The sequence below is a fragment of the Ochotona curzoniae genome, unplaced genomic scaffold (genome assembly GCF_017591425.1).
Source record: "Ochotona curzoniae isolate NIBS_2020 unplaced genomic scaffold, NIBS_Ocur_1.0 contig_2688, whole genome shotgun sequence".
Lineage (NCBI taxonomy): Eukaryota > Metazoa > Chordata > Mammalia > Lagomorpha > Ochotonidae > Ochotona > Ochotona curzoniae.
Genome location: NW_024465553.1, coordinates 52470 through 71428, shown reverse-complemented (window position 1 = coordinate 71428; position 18959 = coordinate 52470). Strand labels below are relative to the sequence as shown.

Sequence of the window (18959 nt, the reverse complement as noted above, 5' to 3'; positions counted from 1 at the left end):
CTCAGCCCAGCTCAGCCCAGCTCATCCAGCTCAGCTCAGCTAGCCCAACCCAACTCAGTCCAGCTCAGTCCAGCTCAGCCCAGCTCAGCTCAGCCCAGCTTAGCCCAGCTCAGCCCAGATCTCCCAGCTCAGTTCACCCAGCCCAGCTCAGTTCACCCAGTCCAGCTCAGCCCAGCCCAGCTCAGCTCACCCAGCCCAGCTCAGCTCTGCTCACCCAGCTCAGCTCAGCCCAGCTCAGCTCACCCCAGCCCAGCTCAGCCTGGCTTAGCTCTCCCAGCTCAGCTCACCCAGCCCAGCTCAGCTCACCCAGCCCAGCTCAGCCCAGCTCAGCCCAGATTAGCTCAGCTCAGCCCAGCCCAGCTCAACTCAGCTCAGCCCAGCCCAGCTCAACTCAGCTCAGCCCAGTACAACTCACCCAGCCCAGCTCAGCCCAGCTCATCCAGCTCAGCTCAGCTAGCCCAACCCAACTCAGTCCAGCTCAATCTAGCTCAGCCCAGCTCAGCTCAGCCCAGCTTAGCCCAGCTCAGCCCAGATCTCCCAGTCAGCTCACCCAGCTCAGCTCAGCTCACCCAGCTCAGCTCAGCCCAGTCCAGCTCAGCTCAGCCCAGCCCAGCTCAGCCTGGCTTAGCTCTCCCAGCTCAGCTCAACCAGCCCAGCTCAGCTCAACCAGCCCAGCTCAACTCAGCTCAGACAGCCCAGCTCAGCTCAGCTCAGCTCAGCCCAGCTTAGCTCAGCTCAGCCCAGCTCAGCCCAGATCAGCCAGGCTTAGCTCACCCAGCCCAGCTCAGCTAAGCTCATCCAGCTCAGCCCAGCTCAGCTTAGCTCAACTCACCCAGCCCAGCTCAGCTCAGCTCAGCCCAGCTCAGCTCAGCTCAGCTCAGCTCAGCTCAGCTCACCCAGCCCAGCTCACCCAGCCCAGCTCACCCAGCTCAGCTCATCTAGCCCAGCCCAGCTCAGCTCACCCAGCCCAGCTCAGCCCAGCCCAGCTCAGCTCACCCAGCCCAGCTCAGCTCACCCAGCCCAGCTCAGCCCAGCCCAGCTCAGCTCACCCAGCCCAGCTCAGCTCAGCTCAGCTCAGCTCATCCAGTGCAGTCCAGCCAAGCCCAGCCCAGCTCAGCCCAGCTCAGCTCAGCTCAGCTCATCCAGCACAGTCCAGCCAAGCCCAGCTCAGCTCAGCTCAGCTCAGCCCAGCTCAGCACAGCCCAGCTCACCTCAGCTCATCCAGCTCAGCCCAGCTCAGCTCAACCCAGTTCAGCCCAGCTCAGCTCAGCTCAACTCACCCAGCTCAGCTCAGCTCAGCTCAACCCAGTTCAGCCCAGCTCAGCCCAGCTCATCCAGCTCAGCCCAGCTCAGCTCAGCTCATCTAGCACAGCCCAGCTCAGCTCAGCTCAGCTCAGCTCAGTTCAGCTCATCCAGCTCAGCCCAGCTAAGCTCAGCTCAACTCACCCAGTTCAGCCCAGCTCAGCTCAGCTCATCCAGCTCAGCCCAGCTAAGCTCAAACTCAGTCCAACCCTTCTTGGCTCAGCTCAGCTCAGTTCAGTCTTCACTTAGCTCACTGAATACAAATAAATCTATGGTCAATTCTGTAAACCCAGTTTCTGAAACTGCCCGTAAAAGATGGTTTGCCCATCAGACCTGCATTCAGCTAAACTATTACAGTTCAACTACCACCTGCTCATGCTTCTCCCCTTGGCTGCCCCTGCCTTTCTTGTCTGAGGCAGGACTCCTTCATCCCTGCCATCCTGGCTGTCCTGACGAAGCATTTCCCCACAACTCTGGATTCACCTGAGTATCCTGAGATTCAGTTTAGATCTTGGGAGAAAAGTCCCTTCACTCCTGAGCCAGCTGCACGGCCTCACTCTTCGGGAGCAGCCACCAGTCTGAATCCCTCCTTCCCGAGGCTAAAAGTAGCCTTGGGCCACAGAGGGTCACCTACACATGACCAGGCAAGCCTGTATCCTCTCTAGTTTCTGCAGCTAGTCATAATGCCCAATTCCGAGGGCACCTGACAGCGTGAGCATGCAGCCCAGCGGCTGTGACCTCTGTGGAAGCAATGGAGGTGCAGGGTACAGCTCAAACCAGTGCTTGGTCCTTGAGGGAAGACCCAGTGGCTTCCTCACCTTCAGGCACCAACTAAAGATAGTCTCCTCTTCCTAAGCAACCCAGCATCTCGCACACAGCAGCAGAGTGGTGGCAGTGGCAGCAGCTGCCCTTCCTGTGCCCAGTGGTTGGTCACTGGGAAGTCCTGTCAACTGTGGATTCTCGACTCGTCAGAAGCCTGGTCTGTGCCCCTAGATGTGGTGGTCCTGGGAGCCCTTGAGGCAGGACACCCACTGTCCTAGCCAGACCTGTGGAGGGTTCCAGAGATCCCCGCCTCCAAGTCTCCTTTAGTTCAATATCACACACTGAGCCGCTAACTCAGGAAGCTGCTGCCTGCTCCACCTGGCACTGGCCTGACAATGGAAACTTGAAAAATTCTGAAATGAAGCCTTTTTGTGAGAGTCTGTTTCTTCCAATCGCAGAGAAAACATGCGCAGGCTTTGTAATAGTCAAGCTTTGTGGCATCAAGAGGCTTGAGATAGACTGCCACGCAAGAAATCAAAAAGTAGTTTCCTGAACGTGTTAACAAACCATCCTAAGACGGTTCAATTTCTTAAACATCTTACTTAAAAAATGAATGCAATTTAGAAGTTGACAAACCAAGCTTGAGCAAACTAATAGTTGATAAAAATAAATTCGGTGACCAAAGGGACCCACAGGGTTCCTGCCAGCCCCTGGCTTGTTTCAGAAATGCAAAAGACCCAGGTGCTGTTCTGCTCGACTGAGCACACACTTGGAAACCAACTCACAAACATGTGCTATAAATTCACTGGGGCTTTTTCCACTTCCTAAAAAAGACTCTCTGTAAGACCACTTCCTGCCACCTGATGGCTGATGTCGGCCATCTCGGCTGTCCCTCACCCATGGACCTGGTATCAATTAATTAAAAACTAAACTTAAAAATAATTCTTGTCAAAATTTGGTCCCACACTGGGACCTGCCGGTGCCACTGCACTGTTCCTTGGCTGTGCTCGAGCCAGACAGACTTACAGTGGCTATGATAAGAATTTAAACATTTACATGAAAAATATCAAACATATTCTAAAAGAAAGCCTTAAGTCCCAGTGTTCTCAACCATTTTGCTCAGGAACCACTGGGAGTTACGTGCTCCTTAACACTAAATGGGCACCATGCCAGCAGGACTGGGCTCCCCTGGCCTCCTTAAGTGCCCATCTGCCAGTGTGGCAGTGCCTTGAGGCTTCTCCGCAAGGCCAAGGCGCCATGGTCCTCCTCACTTGATTCACTCACTTGGACCAAAAACCCTAAGTGTGATCCCACATGGGGCACATCTCTCAACTATGAAGAAAGACCCTCATTTGCCTTGGCGCCCCAGGCCTGGGCTCGCTCCCCAGCCAGCACTGTGCGTCAGGGCCCAGGGTTTCTTGGTGTCTCCTTCAGCCCTGGCTGGGCAAGAGCCAGCGTCTCTTCCAGCAACTCAGTCCATCCCGGACATGCCTGTTGCCATTCTAGTTTCCCAAAGACACCAAGAGACCCCCAGTCTATTCCCCCTGGCCCTATCAGATGTATCCTGAGAGTCAGCCCTGAATAGATAGAAAAGTCTGCTGAAAAGAAAGAATGAAGGCCCAGAAAGGCCGTTCCTACCTTGAGAGACGGTGACCAGGGTCCCAGGACCCCAGAGGTCCAGGCCATAGTAGTCACCATGGTAGATCTTCCATCCTTGCCTCACAAAAACCTCAGGCTCCTGACCCGGCTCAGCTGCTGGCTGCCCAGAGACCGGAGACTGACTCTCCGAGGCGCCAAAGTGTCATCAGCCAAGCCACGACTCTGTTCTCCCTAGCCAGCCCCCACGGTCCAGTCTGGCCCCTCAGAAGCCAGACCATAGTCGGCTTGGGGCACTCTAAGGTCCCTCTGGAGTCCAGGAGGGCTCAGTCAGGTGCCTGGTCCGCAAAGTCGGTGTGGCAGGGCTGGTGGTCACAACAGCCCCGACAAAGTTTCCAACTGTCCAGATGGTTGCCCCAGTCTACCCAGAGGGCAGACTGGTCACCCCAGACCAGCCAGACGAGACCCCTGGCCCTAAAATCTATGGCCAAATTCACTTTTCTGACCTCCCAGAACTCTCGGCCACTCTGACGCTGAGACCCTGAAGCCCTAAATCCCCAGTAAAGGCAGGCAGATGGAGAGGACTCACCTGAGGAGACGGTGACCAGGGTGCCTGGGCCCCAGAGATTGAAGTAATCACGTTGCTGGAGACACCATAGGGCGGCGTACAAAAACCCCCGTGCCAGCTGGCCACCCCGAAAGTCCGTTTCCTCGACCCTCCCATCCCCAAGCCCAAGGCACGACTCTGCCATCCCCAGCCCCAAAGTAGAAAGGGGCAACCTCACCTGAGGAGACAGGGTGCCCTGGTCCCTGAGAGCTAATAGGTTGTCACAGTGTGACGGCCCTTGCCAGGATGCCCGGCAATATCTGTCCAGGCCTGAGACCAAGAAACACTCATTTTGCCCCAAAATGAAGCAAAGTCCCTCAGAGCCGAGCAGAAGAGAGAGAGGTAGTGAGGACTCACCTGAGGAGACGGTGACCAGGGTGCCTGGGCCCCACAGCTCCAACCTGGTATCACAGTGTGACAACCATGCTGGGACCCATGGCAAGAACTGGCCAGGCCTGGTGCCCTCTCAGAAGGAGCCTCACGAGGGCCAGCAAAGTGGGGACCGAGGGCTCCAGAGAGGCCTTGGTTGCAGTCAGGAGGAGAGGGAGCCACGGCTCCTGAGGACTCTGTCCTGAAGCCCCAGGCTGCCCCAAGAAACCCTTGGTCTGAGACCCAGACACACGCACTCTGCCCCCAGATTAGGGAAGTCCCTTCAGAGCTGAACAGGAGAGAAAGGCGGTGAGGACTCACCTGAAGAGCCGGTGACCAGGGTGCCTGGGCCCCAGAGATCCAACCAGTCATCACAGTGACAACTATACCAGGACCCTCAACAAAAACTGGCCGACCTGTGGCCAGACACACCTATTTTCCCTCCCAAATGAAACAAAGTCCCTCAGAGCCGAGTGGCATACAAAATCCTCACCTGCCAGCCCCTGCACTGGCCAGCTGCCCAAGAAAATCTGTTTCCTTAGCTCTCATGTCCCTGAGGCTAAAGCATGACTCTGCCAGCCCTGGCTCCAGAGCAGAATAGGGAGACCTCTCCCAAAGAGATGGTGACCAGGGTGCCTGGGCCCCCACTTAAAACCATCACCCGGCAGGGCACTCCCTGCTGCTGCCCAGGCACGAGCCACAGTTGCGGCTGCCTGGCCAGTGTGCCTGCTGACAGCATGCAGCCCCAGGCTGCTGGCAGGTACGCTAGGGTGCAGGCGCTGGTGGCTGGGCCCCTCTGAGGCTGGACACTGGGTGCCTGCAGACTTGGCCTGGAGCCTGGGTTGAGAAGACTAAGGGATCCTGCAGGGCCTTTACCTGAGACGGTGATCAGCGGCACACAGCTTCTGCTGCACTGCGTCAACCCCTGACCCCTGTGTCTGCAGTGCCATGGCTCAGCCCTTCCCCACCACCCCTGCAGGACTCACTACAGGAGACTGACAGGACACTAGCCCTGTGAGACACCCTCGCCGGTCTGGGGCCTGGGATTCCCAGACTGGCCTCTCATTGGTCTCTAGTGTGGGGTCACCCTTCTCAGTGGAGCTGTTCAGCCCTCTTGTCTCAGCCCCACCCAGTGTCCTCCTGTAACCACCCGGCTTTGCCCCTCCCACTTGTGCTCCTCCTGCCCTTGCCCCCATACATCTATGTCCTCCATCCTGCCCACCCTTGCCCTACCGCTCCCCCAGAACTCACCCCTTGTCCATTCAGAAGTGCCCCTCACTTTTTACAGAACCCAAAAGCTGCCCCCTGGGTTGTGTTGGGGACAGGAGGCTGGGTTTTCACAGGGCTAGGAGTCATCGTGCTTCAGGGTAGCACAGTAACTCCCAGCTCAGCCTAAAACCCTGTGTGTATGGAGGTGGGTGGGCAGGGCTATGGGCCAGAAGCGCCCCAGCGCATCAGAGACCATGAGCTGTCCATCGGCTCCAGGCTGCTGGCGTTCCTTCCTCCCTCTGGTGCTGGGGCAGTGGGGTTGTGTGTGGCTGTGTGGCTGTGCGGGGCTGTGCTGGGCTGTGAGGGGCTGTGCGGGGCTGTGTGGGGCAGTGGGGCTGTGTGGGGCTGTGTGGGGCAGTGGGGCAGTGGGGCTGTGTGGGGCTGTGTGTGGCTGTGTGGCTGTGCGGGGCTGTGCTGGGCTGTGAGGGGCTGTGCGGGGCTGTGTGGGGCAGTGGGGCTGTGTGGGGCTGTGTGGGGCAGTGGGGCTGTGCGGGGCTGTGCAGGGCTGTGTGGGGCTGTGTGGCTGTGTGTGGCTGTGTGGGACAGTGGGGCTGTGCGGGGCTGTGCGGGGCTGTGCGGGGCTGTGCGGGGCTGTGCGGGGCTGTGTGGGGCAGTGGAGCTGTGTGGGGCAGTGGGGCTGTGTGGGGCAGTGGGGCTGTGTGGGGCTGTGTGGGGCAGTGGGGCTGTGCGGGGCTGTGCGGGGCTGTGTGGGGCACATTGCCCTCCTCTGTGCGGCTGGAAAGGTTTCCTGGGCTGTGCAAGGAGCTGAGGAGGCAGTGGACAGCTTGAGGGTACCCTGAGGTGGACAGCTTTCTGGTTGGGTTCCTGAGGATTCTGTCAGCCACGTGACTGGCCCAATGCGGGTCCTCCTGGCCTCTCTATGGGGTGCACCCCTGTTCCCTGTCCTCCCTGCCAGGCAGGCTATATCTGATTCACTTGTGGTGTCTTGGACCCGGGGTCTCAGTGCAGAGCTGGAGCCTGAGAGTGGGCAGGGCTGTCTTCAGGACAGGGCCTCAGGTCACCTCATGGTGTATCTATGTCCACTCCATCAGGATACTAGCCCTGTCATTCTCAGGCCTGTTCATTCATAAATGCTAATATTCCACATTGAAAACCTACTGGACTTTATTTTCACTTTTGGCAAAGAGGGTGGGACTCAAACTACTTGTCTACCCTATTGGGATGAATCCAATGGGAATCTTACTGAAAGTAGCCTCATCTGCTCTTCGAAGAACTCCAGTCACAACCTCCTGCAGGGTCCCATCCCCTCCGGCAACAATAATCACATCTGTGCTTTCCATCAATTCCAGAAGCTTCTTGGCTTGTCCCTCATAATCTGTCTTAACGACAGTCACATCCATGCCAGACAAATGTAAAATTGGGGCGGCATTTTTTTCAAATAGAGTCCTAGCTTTACCTTTGGGGACATCTGTGGACCCCAAACTGGATGTGCTCACAGGTGGGTCCTGTGGGGTTGGGGAGGGGAAGGCACTTTGTAGTCCTGCTGAGGAGCCCAGGGTAGCTGGATGGGCGAAGGTGGAGAGCAGGAGTGGTTAAGAGGGGGGTTAACAGTGGACGGGGCTGTATGGGTTTGTTCAGTTTCATTCCAGAAGGTCTCCTGTGGCACGATGTGGGCTGGCTGGGGTACTGGGGAGGGAAGCCTGAAAGTGGAGAGAGGGTGTGGGCTCCTGTGGGGTTGGGAAAGGAGAGGAGAACCACCTGAGTGGTGCTGGGGAACTGGGGTCCCTCTAGACGTGGCTGGATGGTTCTCAACAGCCCTGGGAGAGGAGATGACCTCAGCTGAGGTTTCCCCATTGTCCTGACTGCACGCTGAGAGAAGGCCACAGACTTGGTTGTTTAAGGGCAAATTGGTTCCATTCGTGGTGCACAGATAGATGCGTGGAGAGAGGGCAAAAGAAGAGAAGGAGACTCAGGGGGCTTAGGAACAGATTGGGTGCCTGTGTTCTTCCTGTCTGCCCTCCTGGCTGGGGTCCAGTGGCCCTTGGAGACTTGTTGAACTCCCGGGTTCCTTCTGGAAGGTTCTTCTTCCCATGGTCTGTGCTCTGAAGAACAAAGGGCTTGTGAGGAAGCAGCTGCTTGTGAGCTGTGCTGTGGTTTCTGGCTGGGGGAAGGAAGGTGCACACCATGCCCTGCCTGTCTGCAGCCGCAGTGTCCAGTCCCAGCCTCCACATTCTCTGCTTGTGGAGAATCCTGTCACCCTGCAGATCTCACAGGCTCCTGGTGCCTTTGCATAGCCGTCTCAGTCCAAGGGTGGGTACCTCCCTGTCTGCTCAACATGGTGTCCACAGATGGAGAAATCAGACAGCGAAGCTGTCTGCTCAAGGTGACCTTGGGCAGTACCAGTTGGGTCCCATAGAACTCTGAGCAGCCAGCCTCCATAGGCCCCACCAAGGCCGAGAACCCGCTGCCTCCTGGGACAGTGTGCTGAAGTGGGATGAATCTGTCTTCGGGAAAATTCCAGGTTTGCTGGCACAGCATTGTGGAGCAGAGCCAGTGCGGTGGGGGTGGCGTGTGCCTGCCCCTGCCCTGCCGCCCTAGGTACTGTGAGCAGCACCTGCATTTTCTGTTGGCCCTTACAGCCTGTGCGGACCTTATTGTCAGTGTTGGGGGTCCCACCCTCCTACCTGGCCTCTAGGGCTCAGGATTTGCAGACCCCTCTTTTCTGCTTTGGGCCACCATGTTGGATGGAGCCACCAGAGCTCCAATCTCTCAGAGCTTAGTCCTCCACTGCCAAGGTGTAAACAAATGGTTGTGTGGCCTTTTGTCTTTCTGGCTTCTCACTTTAGCCATTCCTGCTCGAGCTGTTGGGTATCTGAGTTGGGGAAGCCTGTCTCAGCACTGGTTCTTTCCACTCCCTCTGGGAATGTACAACAGCTACTGGTCAGCCTTGGGGCCTCTTCTGTTCCTTTTGTTCTAAGGAGTGAGCAGTAAGCCTTCTTCCTCTCCCATTCATGACCAAGAGGACCTGAGTGGCCTGGCTGCAACAGCAGCACCTTCCACAGCACCTCCATCATGAGCCTCTGACACAGCTCACGGCAGCATGTTGCTTGCTCCTCATCACCTGGTCTTCCCCAGTGGAAGCTGCTCTGCTCACCAGGGTATGGAGACACCATGGCCCTAGGAAGCTTGTGGGAAGCACAGGCCCATAACAGCAGTGCCCTCACTCCTCTCTTGAGGGAAGGCCATGGTAGATCTCATCAAGCTGCCCGTGGGGAGAGCTGTGCCCAAGGTGGGTTGGGGTGAGAAAGGCAAATGCTGGGCCCTTCATGGCCATGCAATTTGGCCATGCTGCATGGCTTCCCGGCCGAGGGCTGTGGTCACTCCTGTCTGAAGCAGTGCTGGACTTCAGCCTGATACCTCCTATCACCATAGGCCCCTGGATCCTGGCACACCCAAACTGCTCTGGCTGTGGCTGGACATAGCTCTGTATCCAGGCAAATAGAAATTCTCTCAGTGAGGCCCTCAGGGGGGAACAGGAACATGAAATATGACTGCCTCAGTTCTGCATCCGGAGGAACCTGCTCCCTAACTGGCCTCAGTGTCACCCTGGAAACTAAGTCACCAGCATCTTGTGGGTTGAACTGCGCATGGCTGCATGTGGAGGGTCGAGGAGGGTCGCTCGTGGAGGGCCAAAGAGGGAGCCTGTGGAAGGCTCAGGAAGGCACTCTGTGGAAGGCCGAGGAAGGCAGCCTGTGGAAGGCAGAGGAGGGCAGCCTGTGGAAGGCCGAGGAAGGCAGCCTGTGGAAGGCAGAGGAGGGCAGCCTGCGGAAGGCTCAGGAAGGCACTCTGTGGAAAGCTGAGGAGGGCAGCCTGTGGAAGGCCAAGGATGGCTGACCCTCAGAAGGCGTGTGTCCTCCAGATCTTCCCTGCAGGAGGGACAGCCATGACATTGTGAGCAGAATCGTCTGTCCCTGGCACACAGCCTGAAGTGTTGTCACGGAGCACATGGTGGACTTTACCCAAATGGCCATGCACGTATCATTTCCTTTGAGACCTCCACATGCTGTCATGAGTGAGCTTTGTTTGCTGGTCCCATCTGGTGATGACTGCTGGACACCCTGTCTGGGGTGGTGCAGCAGCCAACCTTGTAGATGCCGTGAAACTGCCTGATGACACAGTTATCAGAACATATCCTAGTCATTATGGAGCGTTCCTGTTTTTTTTGTTTTGTTTTGTTTTTAGGTTAAAAGTGTATTCATTCTAATTCATGTGAAAGGTAGAGAGGCAGGACTTCCATTTGCTGGCTCATTCCCCAAATGGCCAGCACGGTCAAGCATAGGCCAGGCAGGAGCCAGGGACTGGGAACTGTGGTCTCCCCGTGAGGGGCCATTACTGCTGCCTGCAATGGGTGTGCATAGGCAGGAAGCAGGAATCCAAAGCTGAGCCAGACATTCTGACTGGGGAAGCAGGCACCCCAAGCTGCATCTTAATTCTTGGGTCAAATTCTCACCCCTGAGTTTCCCATTTTTATACTTGCTTAAGTTGCCTTTTATATATTTATGTGGGCAGTGTTTGTAATTATAATTATAGATATCGAAGCAGCCCTTGTATTGTGCCCCTTTGTACAATGTTCCTTCGTTTTGCTGTGTACAGGGGTGAAGCTGACTGGCCTCTCGTCTTGTCTCCCTCTCCTGCTGCATGGCTGCTGTTGGGGCACTGCTCTCAGCACTGACAGTGCTGTCTTCCTAGGCCTGTCATGGCTTTCCTGGGGGAGGGAGGCAGACAGTAGCTTCCACCCACCCTGTGCCCTTGCCCGTTGCTGCTGGGGTTGAGTGCCAGCTTTGTTAAGGCCACAGTGTTTCCTTTCTGTTGCTGAGCAGTTGCCCTGTCATTTAGCAGTGTCAGTTTTACCATTTGCTTCATATTTGCTCCAAGGTCTTGGCCCAGCATCCCCAAGCATCTCATTGTGGCTGTGGCTTCCGGCAGTCCCATCCTGAGTGGTTGTGGGAACCCAGTTCCCCAGCTCCAGAAGCTTTGAAACAGTTTTCTCGGCAGCCTTGGTTCTTGAAGCACAGCTCAGCCAGATAAACTGGGGGCGGCACACTTGTCCTTCACACTCCTGCAGCTTTGCCCTGCCGTCCATGTTGTTGAAAATGTTAGAGTATAGGTAAAATGTTATTGTTGGGCAGTGTGAGGTTCCTTTGTGTAGAGAAAACTGCTACTTTGCTAGGCCAGGAGGCGCCTGAACTTTGGGAGGATTCTGCTTTAGTGATAAATCTGTTCTTTGCTGTCCTGTAACTTTGTGAATCCAGGTGCAGCGGGGCAGGGGCACAATTCTTCTCCAGTCCCAGGAACAGGAGGAAGATAAGGGTGTGAGAATGGAATGAGCTGTTGCCAGCCGCATCTGTATGCACTGGCCACATGCCATACCCAAAATGGCGCCGGCCAGAGAAGCCACATCTTGGTGTTTGGTGGAGAGTCACATAGATTTCGCAGTACTGCGCAGGCGCCTAGTGCATGCGCAGTGAGCTGCGGCGCGGCAGGCACGTAAACACTGGGACTGACGAATACAGTCGCCCAGAACCCTGTGTAATCATGACGCCGACCTATCATCAGTGGAGGCGGGGCCAGTCAGCACATAAGAGCAGAAAGCCTGCCGGGGTCGGACCCCCTCTTCCTCCTCATCTTGGTGCGCGCAATAAATTTTACCGCAGAAGACTTCACTCGCGTCTGCGTCTTATTGCTGGGCGGTAAGACACGTGGGCGCGACAACTGGTGCCGGAAACCCGGGACCTGGAGGGGGCTTCCCGTTTTGAACGGGATGAAGTCAGAACTGCGGCCAAAAAGACAGGTAAGGAGCTCTGAGAGGGAGAACTTTCGGGTGACTAGGAGCATAAATCGGAGGTATATGAGCCGCCGCTTCTGGTTATAGACATGGGCGCACAGGTCTCTCTGGTGAAATTTTTGCAGATGGTTTATGCCCCCCGTAAGGGAGCGGTCAGAGAGAGTGACAAAGCCCTTCAGTCTGCCCAGGATAGTCGGGAGAGGAGAACCGGTTTGAAGCAAAAAATAAAGGTGAAACTGAAAGCGGGATCTTCCTCATCAAGTTCGGAGACTTCCGACGCTGAGGAAGGGTACAAGTGGGATAGGCGCTTAGAACGTAAACAACCTGCAGGAAACAGACGAGGATTAGAAAAGGAGAAGAAAGATAATGGCGGTGCTACTGCGCCGGCCACGCGTGGCCCATGGCCTCAGGACTCTGGAGCCATTTCACTAATGGCTCCTCCTCCTGTGACGCCATCTGCCTCGCCCATGAGTTATGGTGCTGGCTCTTCCTTCATCGATGCAGCCACGCGCCGGGAACTTCAAAATATGTTCCCCGTCTTAGAAGAAGAAAGGGAAAGAGTTTACAGACAGGTAGATGCATCATTAGTGCGAGAATTGGCCATGTCTGTAAAGCAATATGGTCTTCACGCCAATTATACTTTGTCCCTGTTAGAACGTATGGGGGGAATGAATATGACCCCCTCTGATTGGCAATTTGTGGTGAAGGCTGTTCTCCCTAATATGGGATCATATCTAAATTGGAAGGGCCTATGGCAGGAGCTTTTGGCTGAGACCGCCCGTGCAAATCAACGGCGCGGCGGCGAAGCTTTGATGTGGACTTATAATATGCTTTCTGGACAAGGCCAATACACTGATGATCAAAATAGATATCCATGGCCAGTGTATACCCAGATCTCTGCTGCAGCTATAAAGGCATGGAAGGCCCTTTCACTTAAAGGGCAAGAGAAACTGGGCATTACACAGGTTAAGCAGGAGCCGGATGAGCCCTTTGCTGATTTTGTGGCACGTGTAATGCAGAAACTGGGCATCAAATTAGTGACTGGCATCCCTTATAATCCACAAGGTCAGGGAATAATCGAACGTGCTCATCGCTCTATTAAGGAATTGTTGCAAAAACAAAAAACCACCTGGGAATCACTTGGCCTCGCCAGTCAGAGCCCTCGGGCCACTCTAGCCCTGGCTCTCTTCACCATCAATTTTTTACAGCTGGATGAGAAAGGCCTCAGTGCTGCAGATCGTCATTCCCTCAAGACGGCGCAAGAGCAATCTTGGGTCAAGTGGAAGGATGTTCTGGAGTCCAAATGGAAGGGCCCAGACCCAGTTATTAGGCAGGCTCGAGGAGCCATTTGTGTGTTTCCACAGGACGCCCCAGTTCCGGTTTGGGTTCCAGCTCGATTGACTCGTTCCTGTCCATCACCGCCTTCTGACGTTTCCACAACCGCTGGAGTGCTTGCGCGAGGATCTGACTTGGGGAAGATTCATGCAACCCCGCAATCAGAAACTCCTCCTACAATCCCACAGGACAATGGTGCCCCACCCAGTGCAAACACGGCTGATGGTGCAACTAATGGTCTGTATGGCGCTTGTGAGGACCGTGATTGCTGAGCCACGATGAGGAGTTTTGAATGTTTTCCACGACCCTTACCGGCCGCCCACTCAGCCTGAGTGTTTCCTTGATTTTTTCTTCTTTGGATTTGCCTTTTCTCCCTTATGATGATATTAAGGAGAATGTGAGTAATTTTTTATTCCCCCTACAGGATACGCTTTGTTTTCAAGCGTCTCCTGAGAATTTTAGTGTCAAGGTTTATGTGTTACTTCTATTCCTTTTCAAAATGTTTCAACGGCTGCTAATCTTTCTTGCCAGCTTTCTTCCTATCTTTTAGGAAATTGGACGAGAGAATTTGATATTTTATAGTCGGAGTTGAGAATTGCCATTGTCCAGATTAATTCTACACGGGTGGATCCTGTTGTTGCTGAAACCCTGGCTACTTGGATTTGGAACATCACTTCCCATATTAAGGAATGGGTGGGAGTGGTTGTGCTGATTCTGCTCTTGTGTGCAGGCTGTGCCTTATGCCTTTTTTGCCTGTGTCGTCTGAAACGCCGCGCTCAGCGAGATCGTGTGGCAATACATCAAGCCCTACTAGCCATGCAGAATGGTGACTCCCCCATGGTATGGTTGAGCATGCTTCAACAGGCTTAGTTAAGAGCATGGACATCATGGCTCCTGCACCTCAGGTCATTATGGCATTGCACTGAGTTCGAGCATGATGCATGATGCACCTGACTAGCCCTTGCACCTCGCAGGACTTATCCATTGCACGCGAGAGGGTAGTCAATCTTATAACTGACTTGTCGAGACATTGCTCTTTACAACCACCGCGGTTGTAGCCCATGACGGGTAAGATAGACCCAGACAATTATCGGTCTAAGACAGGGACTACGTCAAGCCACGCAGCCTCCCTATGACGGATCGTGCGCCTTGAGTCTACAACCTAAGACAGGCCCATACCAGCTTATTTTTCTATTGTATAAGAAGGAGGGAGATGTTGCCAGCCGCATCTGTATGCACTGGCCACATGCCGTACCCAAAATGGCGCCGGCCAGAGAAGCCACATCTTGGTGTTTGGTGGAGAGTCACATAGATTTCGCAGTACTGCGCAGGCGCCTAGTGCATGCGCAGTGAGCTGCGGCGCGGCAGGCACGTAAACACTGGGACTGACGAATCCAGTCGCCCAGAACCCTGCGTAATCATGACGCCGACCTATCATCAGCGGAGGCGGGGCCAGTCAGCACATAAGAGCAGAAAGCCTGCCGGGGTCGGACCCCCTCTTCCTCCTCATCTTGGTGCGCGCAATAAATTTTACCGCAGAAGACTTCACTCGCGTCTGCGTCTTATTGCTGGGCGATAAGACACGTGGGCGTGACAATGAGCCATACAGATAATGGGTATGGGAACAGGACAGGCTGCCTGTGCCTGAAGGCCATAAAAATGAACATGTTTAAGGTTGTTACTTTTGATGTATTTCCCAGCCCAAAAGGGCCTATATAAGCTTCTGTCTTGGGCTGTTCGGGGTCCAACCACCCCGATTGGCTGGCCTGTGTGCCCCAAGTGCGGTCAGGCCCCAGCATGCTGGCGCAATAAACTCTGTTTGCTGTTTGCATTACCAGTTAGACTCTGTGGTCGTCTGGGGGTTGACTAGTTCACACCCTGACGTCCGGGGGCTTTAGCCCGGACTCTAACAAAAACAGCTAGGAAGAAAGCTGAGGCATTTGCTTTCTCCTTACAGATGGCTTGGGAAGTTTTAATTTCCCCAAATGAAGTCTCCCAAAATTAACTGCCTGAAATAAACTAGAAAAGTATTTTTAATGTAGTTGAAAAAGTCGTGGCCTGAAATAAAAACAGGAGTGTGGTGTACAGGAGCTGGTGGGGATGAACAGGTCCAGGAGGTGGCTCCCAGGGTTGTAGGGTTTTCGACCCCAAGTACGGCAGCAACCTCAATTCTTGTCTCTCAGGAAAGAAGAATTTTTCATGTGGACACAGTTTAGTTTTAAAGCAAGATTTATTAGAAAAACTGAGAAGAGATGCTACCATCCTAGTGACGGGAGGGGTCTTCGAGAGAGAAAGAACCTGTACCTCCTGCCACTGGAAGAGAGAAAAAGACCCTAGACCTCTGCCGTAGTGGCAGAAGAAAAAGAAAACCCCAACCCCCTGCCATCGTGGCAGGAGGAAGAAAGAGAAATACCCAAATTAACAGTGGGGAAAGCATCTTTTAAAAGTTCACCTCAAGATGTTTCTCCATAAACAAAGGAGAATTCCTGGTTTCCATGGTATCTGGCCCTGGGACAAAAAGTCCAGAAAGGTGTCACCAGCTAACTTCCTCAGTCCCTTTTTAATGACATGGTGGGGAAAATATCCTTTTATATTTGAGAAAAAATGATAACTCAGGGACCCAGAATACCCTAACTGCCTACTACCCAGTCTGACTTCTCTCACACCAGCAGGCCAGGAGGCCAGGAGAAGAGAGCTACCACGCCTCCGTCTCCCGTGCTAAGAGAGGAGTTAGACTGAGTTGTAGGCAGTTAGGGTATTCTGGGTCCCTGAGTCATCATACAAGGATATTTCCTCACTGTGTTTTGTTTCTCCCAAGAGACAAATGAATATTTTAACATATCCAGAACATGCTTCCCCAAGAGACAAGAGTGACATTAATATACCAATTCCCCACCCAAAGCGCCAGCCCAATTCTGTATCCGGCCATTGCAAGGAGGTAGGTTCAGACTGGCCTCTTTATCATTAAAAAGGGACTGAGGAAGTTGGCCTTTTGTCCCAGGGCAACACACATCTCCTGAGGGGTCTGGTCAGTGGCCACCTTGCTCCTTGCTCCTCAGGGGGCTGGTCAGCTGGCCACTACAAACCCTGCCCCAGGCTCTGCAGCCAGAGGGAAAACCAAACACAGCCTCTCCCACTAGGCCTTGCTGTGGGTTCCTTGTCCTTAGCAAGCAGGCAGTGCAGCTGACAGCAGCAGGTGCCTCCAACCCGGGGATTCTTAGCACCAGATCCTGCTGGTAGAGGGTTCAGCAAGTTTCAGACTGTGTGATCTGCACTTCTGACCATTCAGTTACCAATAGCCTCTCATGGCCGGTACTTTGGTTGTGATGAACTCAGGGCAATGCTTCCCTTAGACTGCCTGGTTTGTCAAAAGGGCGCGGGTGGGTCTGGTGTGATAGTGTAGTTGTTAAGGTCCTCACTTGAAAGCGCCAGGATCCCATATGGGCGCCAGTTCTAATCCCGGCAACCCTGCTTCCATCCAGCTCCCTGCCTGTGGCCTGGGAAAGCAGTCGAGGACGGCCCAAGACTTTGGGACCCTGCACCCGCATGGGAGACCCGGCCGAGGCTCCTGGCCTCAGCTCTGGCCATTGTGACCGCTTGGGGAGTAAAACATCGGACGGAAGATCTTCCTCTCCATCTCTCCTCTCTGTGTATCTGCCTTTCCAATAAAAAATAAATCTTTTTTTTTTTTAAAAGGGCACAGGTGAGACTGGGAGGGCTCCTGTGTCCTCTCTGCACCCCTCTCCCCTAGAACTTCCACAACTGCCGCTGTCCAGACTCCAGCCCTGCCCTTTCAAGCTTCTGTGGAAGCTCCATCATGCACAGGAGCACATACCCCAGTGTTTGCATCGTGTACGCTTGCCCCTGCAGACAAGAATTCAGATCAGAGGGGAATGCACCGTGCACCATGCAGCCCTTCCTGTAAAGTATGCTCACGCATTTCTGAACATATTTGCATGCTTATGTAAAGTTTGCTTCATAAGGAAGAACTCAAGGGAGCAAAATGCTCCCAAATTTGGAGCCAGTCTGGTAAGATGTGAAATTGCTTCCTCCTGTTTTTTCCAATGGACTTGATAAATCCCTCTCTGTGACATCCGAGGTGGATGTCTTTCCCATGTAGTAGGAGCCTATTTCAGTTTGGTAAGTTTGGTATGCCGTCTGGGTATGTACATAGGGTCAGCCCACTTAGGTCAGAGTGAGCTGGAAGTCCCTGAGAGTCCACACTATGGAGTCATCTCTTCACTGTGAAGCGTGCTTACCTTCCCAGGATGCACCTGTTACATATGGACTAAGAGGGCAGTCACCCCAAGGATCCATGGACACCAAGCTTCATGTGAGTTTATGGAGCTGGCCAATGGCTACGATATAAGATAAAGCAGGTAGCTGAGCTGGTGGTCACATGCCACCTGCCCCTGCCCCACGTAATTCCAGGAGGCTTTGTTTTAACCGGGACCTGGGGAGAAGCCTCCGCGGAGATGTGTGTGCTGAGCTCTGCTGAGGTGCTAGGGAACTCCCAGGCAACAATAGGACTTCCTAACAGGAGGCCCTGAGTTGCTCCGTCTCCCTCTTCTTCCCCAACCTCTTTCCTTCCATGCGCTGCTCACCTCTGCAAGTGTGTGTGTGTGTTTGAGAGAGAGAGAGAGTTTGTTTCTCACCTTTTCAGTAAGCGTTATTACCTTGTTGACCATATATCTGCCTGTTTCCAGAATCATTCTCTAACCAGAAGGCAAGGACTGGGAACAGAAACCCGGGCTGCACTGCCGCTGCTTCAGGTGGGCTAGAGCAGTGCTCCTTACTTCACACATGAGCAGAGTGGGGAGAGCCTTCCTTCTGCCACAGTCCACAGTGCGGGTGCTACCCAGGTTTGCTCTTCCTCTGTGCCCATTGGGACGATCGTTTCTCTGTGCTGGGGGCACGCTCACCTGTGAGTGTCTGCTTTCTCTCTCTCTTCCACGAATAGATCTGCTGCTGCTGCTTGCACATGCTCATGCTGTGTTTCTGAAGAACCTAGGCATTTTCTACATTTTGTGATTCTGCCTTAATGGCTTGGCTGGGAGCTGTGTGAACTCCAGGCCTGATAGTCTATGTGACACCCCGCAGGACACCTGGCAGGTCACTAGGCAGACCACTCCTCAGGAAGGAGGTACTGAAAAGGAAGATTTAGAATAGAGAAATTTAACTTGCTTTTTTGCCTTCTGTACTTTACTTGTCTTACTTGCTGAGAATAGCTGAATAGGATGTCTTTGGTAAATGATTAGGCTCAATTGGGATTCAGGAGCCGAAAAGTCCCTGACTTCTTGGAGGAGGCTCCAAAGGTCTGAGAAAAGTAAACTTGGTCTGAAAAAAAAAAGCAAACTCAAGGAAAATTGTGACAAAGAACTAAAAGAAACAGCAGTCTTATGATGTAATGGTCAGGAAAAAACAGCCCCTAACATTATTGCTTTATGATTCTATTTGTACTATTAGTAAGCTATTTTTCAAAATGCTGTGTAAGTGATTTTGGCCTACAAAAGACAAGTGATGTAGCGACTTGGTACAGATGTGCCACCCTCCTGCGTGAGGAACTGGCCTCCGTCCCAGCGCGCTGGCATCTGAATAAATCCTCCTGCTTTTGCATCAAGCCTCGTCTTTGTTGATCATTGGGGAGACTCACTTTCTCAAGAGTCGGTAAGGCTGTCCTCACTTCGCGCGGCCTTACAGTACCTGGTGTTTGATAAGATTCACAGCCCAACAGCTCATCAATTTGTACTTTTTGAAAGTTGCTTGCTTCAAACCCACCAATAGAAGCCTGCTAAATCATGACTGTATAATTAATAGCCTGAAATGTATAAGAACTGGGGGGCTTGGGCTCTCGCTCTCTCTTCCTCTTCGGCTTGCGCTTCTTTTTGTCCTCCCTGCAGATCCTAGCAGCCT

General features: G+C 53.8%; 2 gene segments (V, D, J or C); both read right to left on the bottom strand.

Moving 5' to 3' along the window:
* LOC121152807 overlaps positions 1–3851 on the bottom strand; it is a 43348-nt gene extending 39497 nt beyond the window's left edge. Inside the window, exon 1 of the C gene segment in view lies at positions 3703–3851.
* Positions 1–18959, bottom strand: part of LOC121152803 — a 43903-nt gene that overhangs the window by 7301 nt on the left and 17643 nt on the right. Inside the window, 1 exon segment of the C gene segment in view lies at positions 4250–4298. Within this exon segment, the coding sequence occupies positions 4250–4298 (49 nt within the window).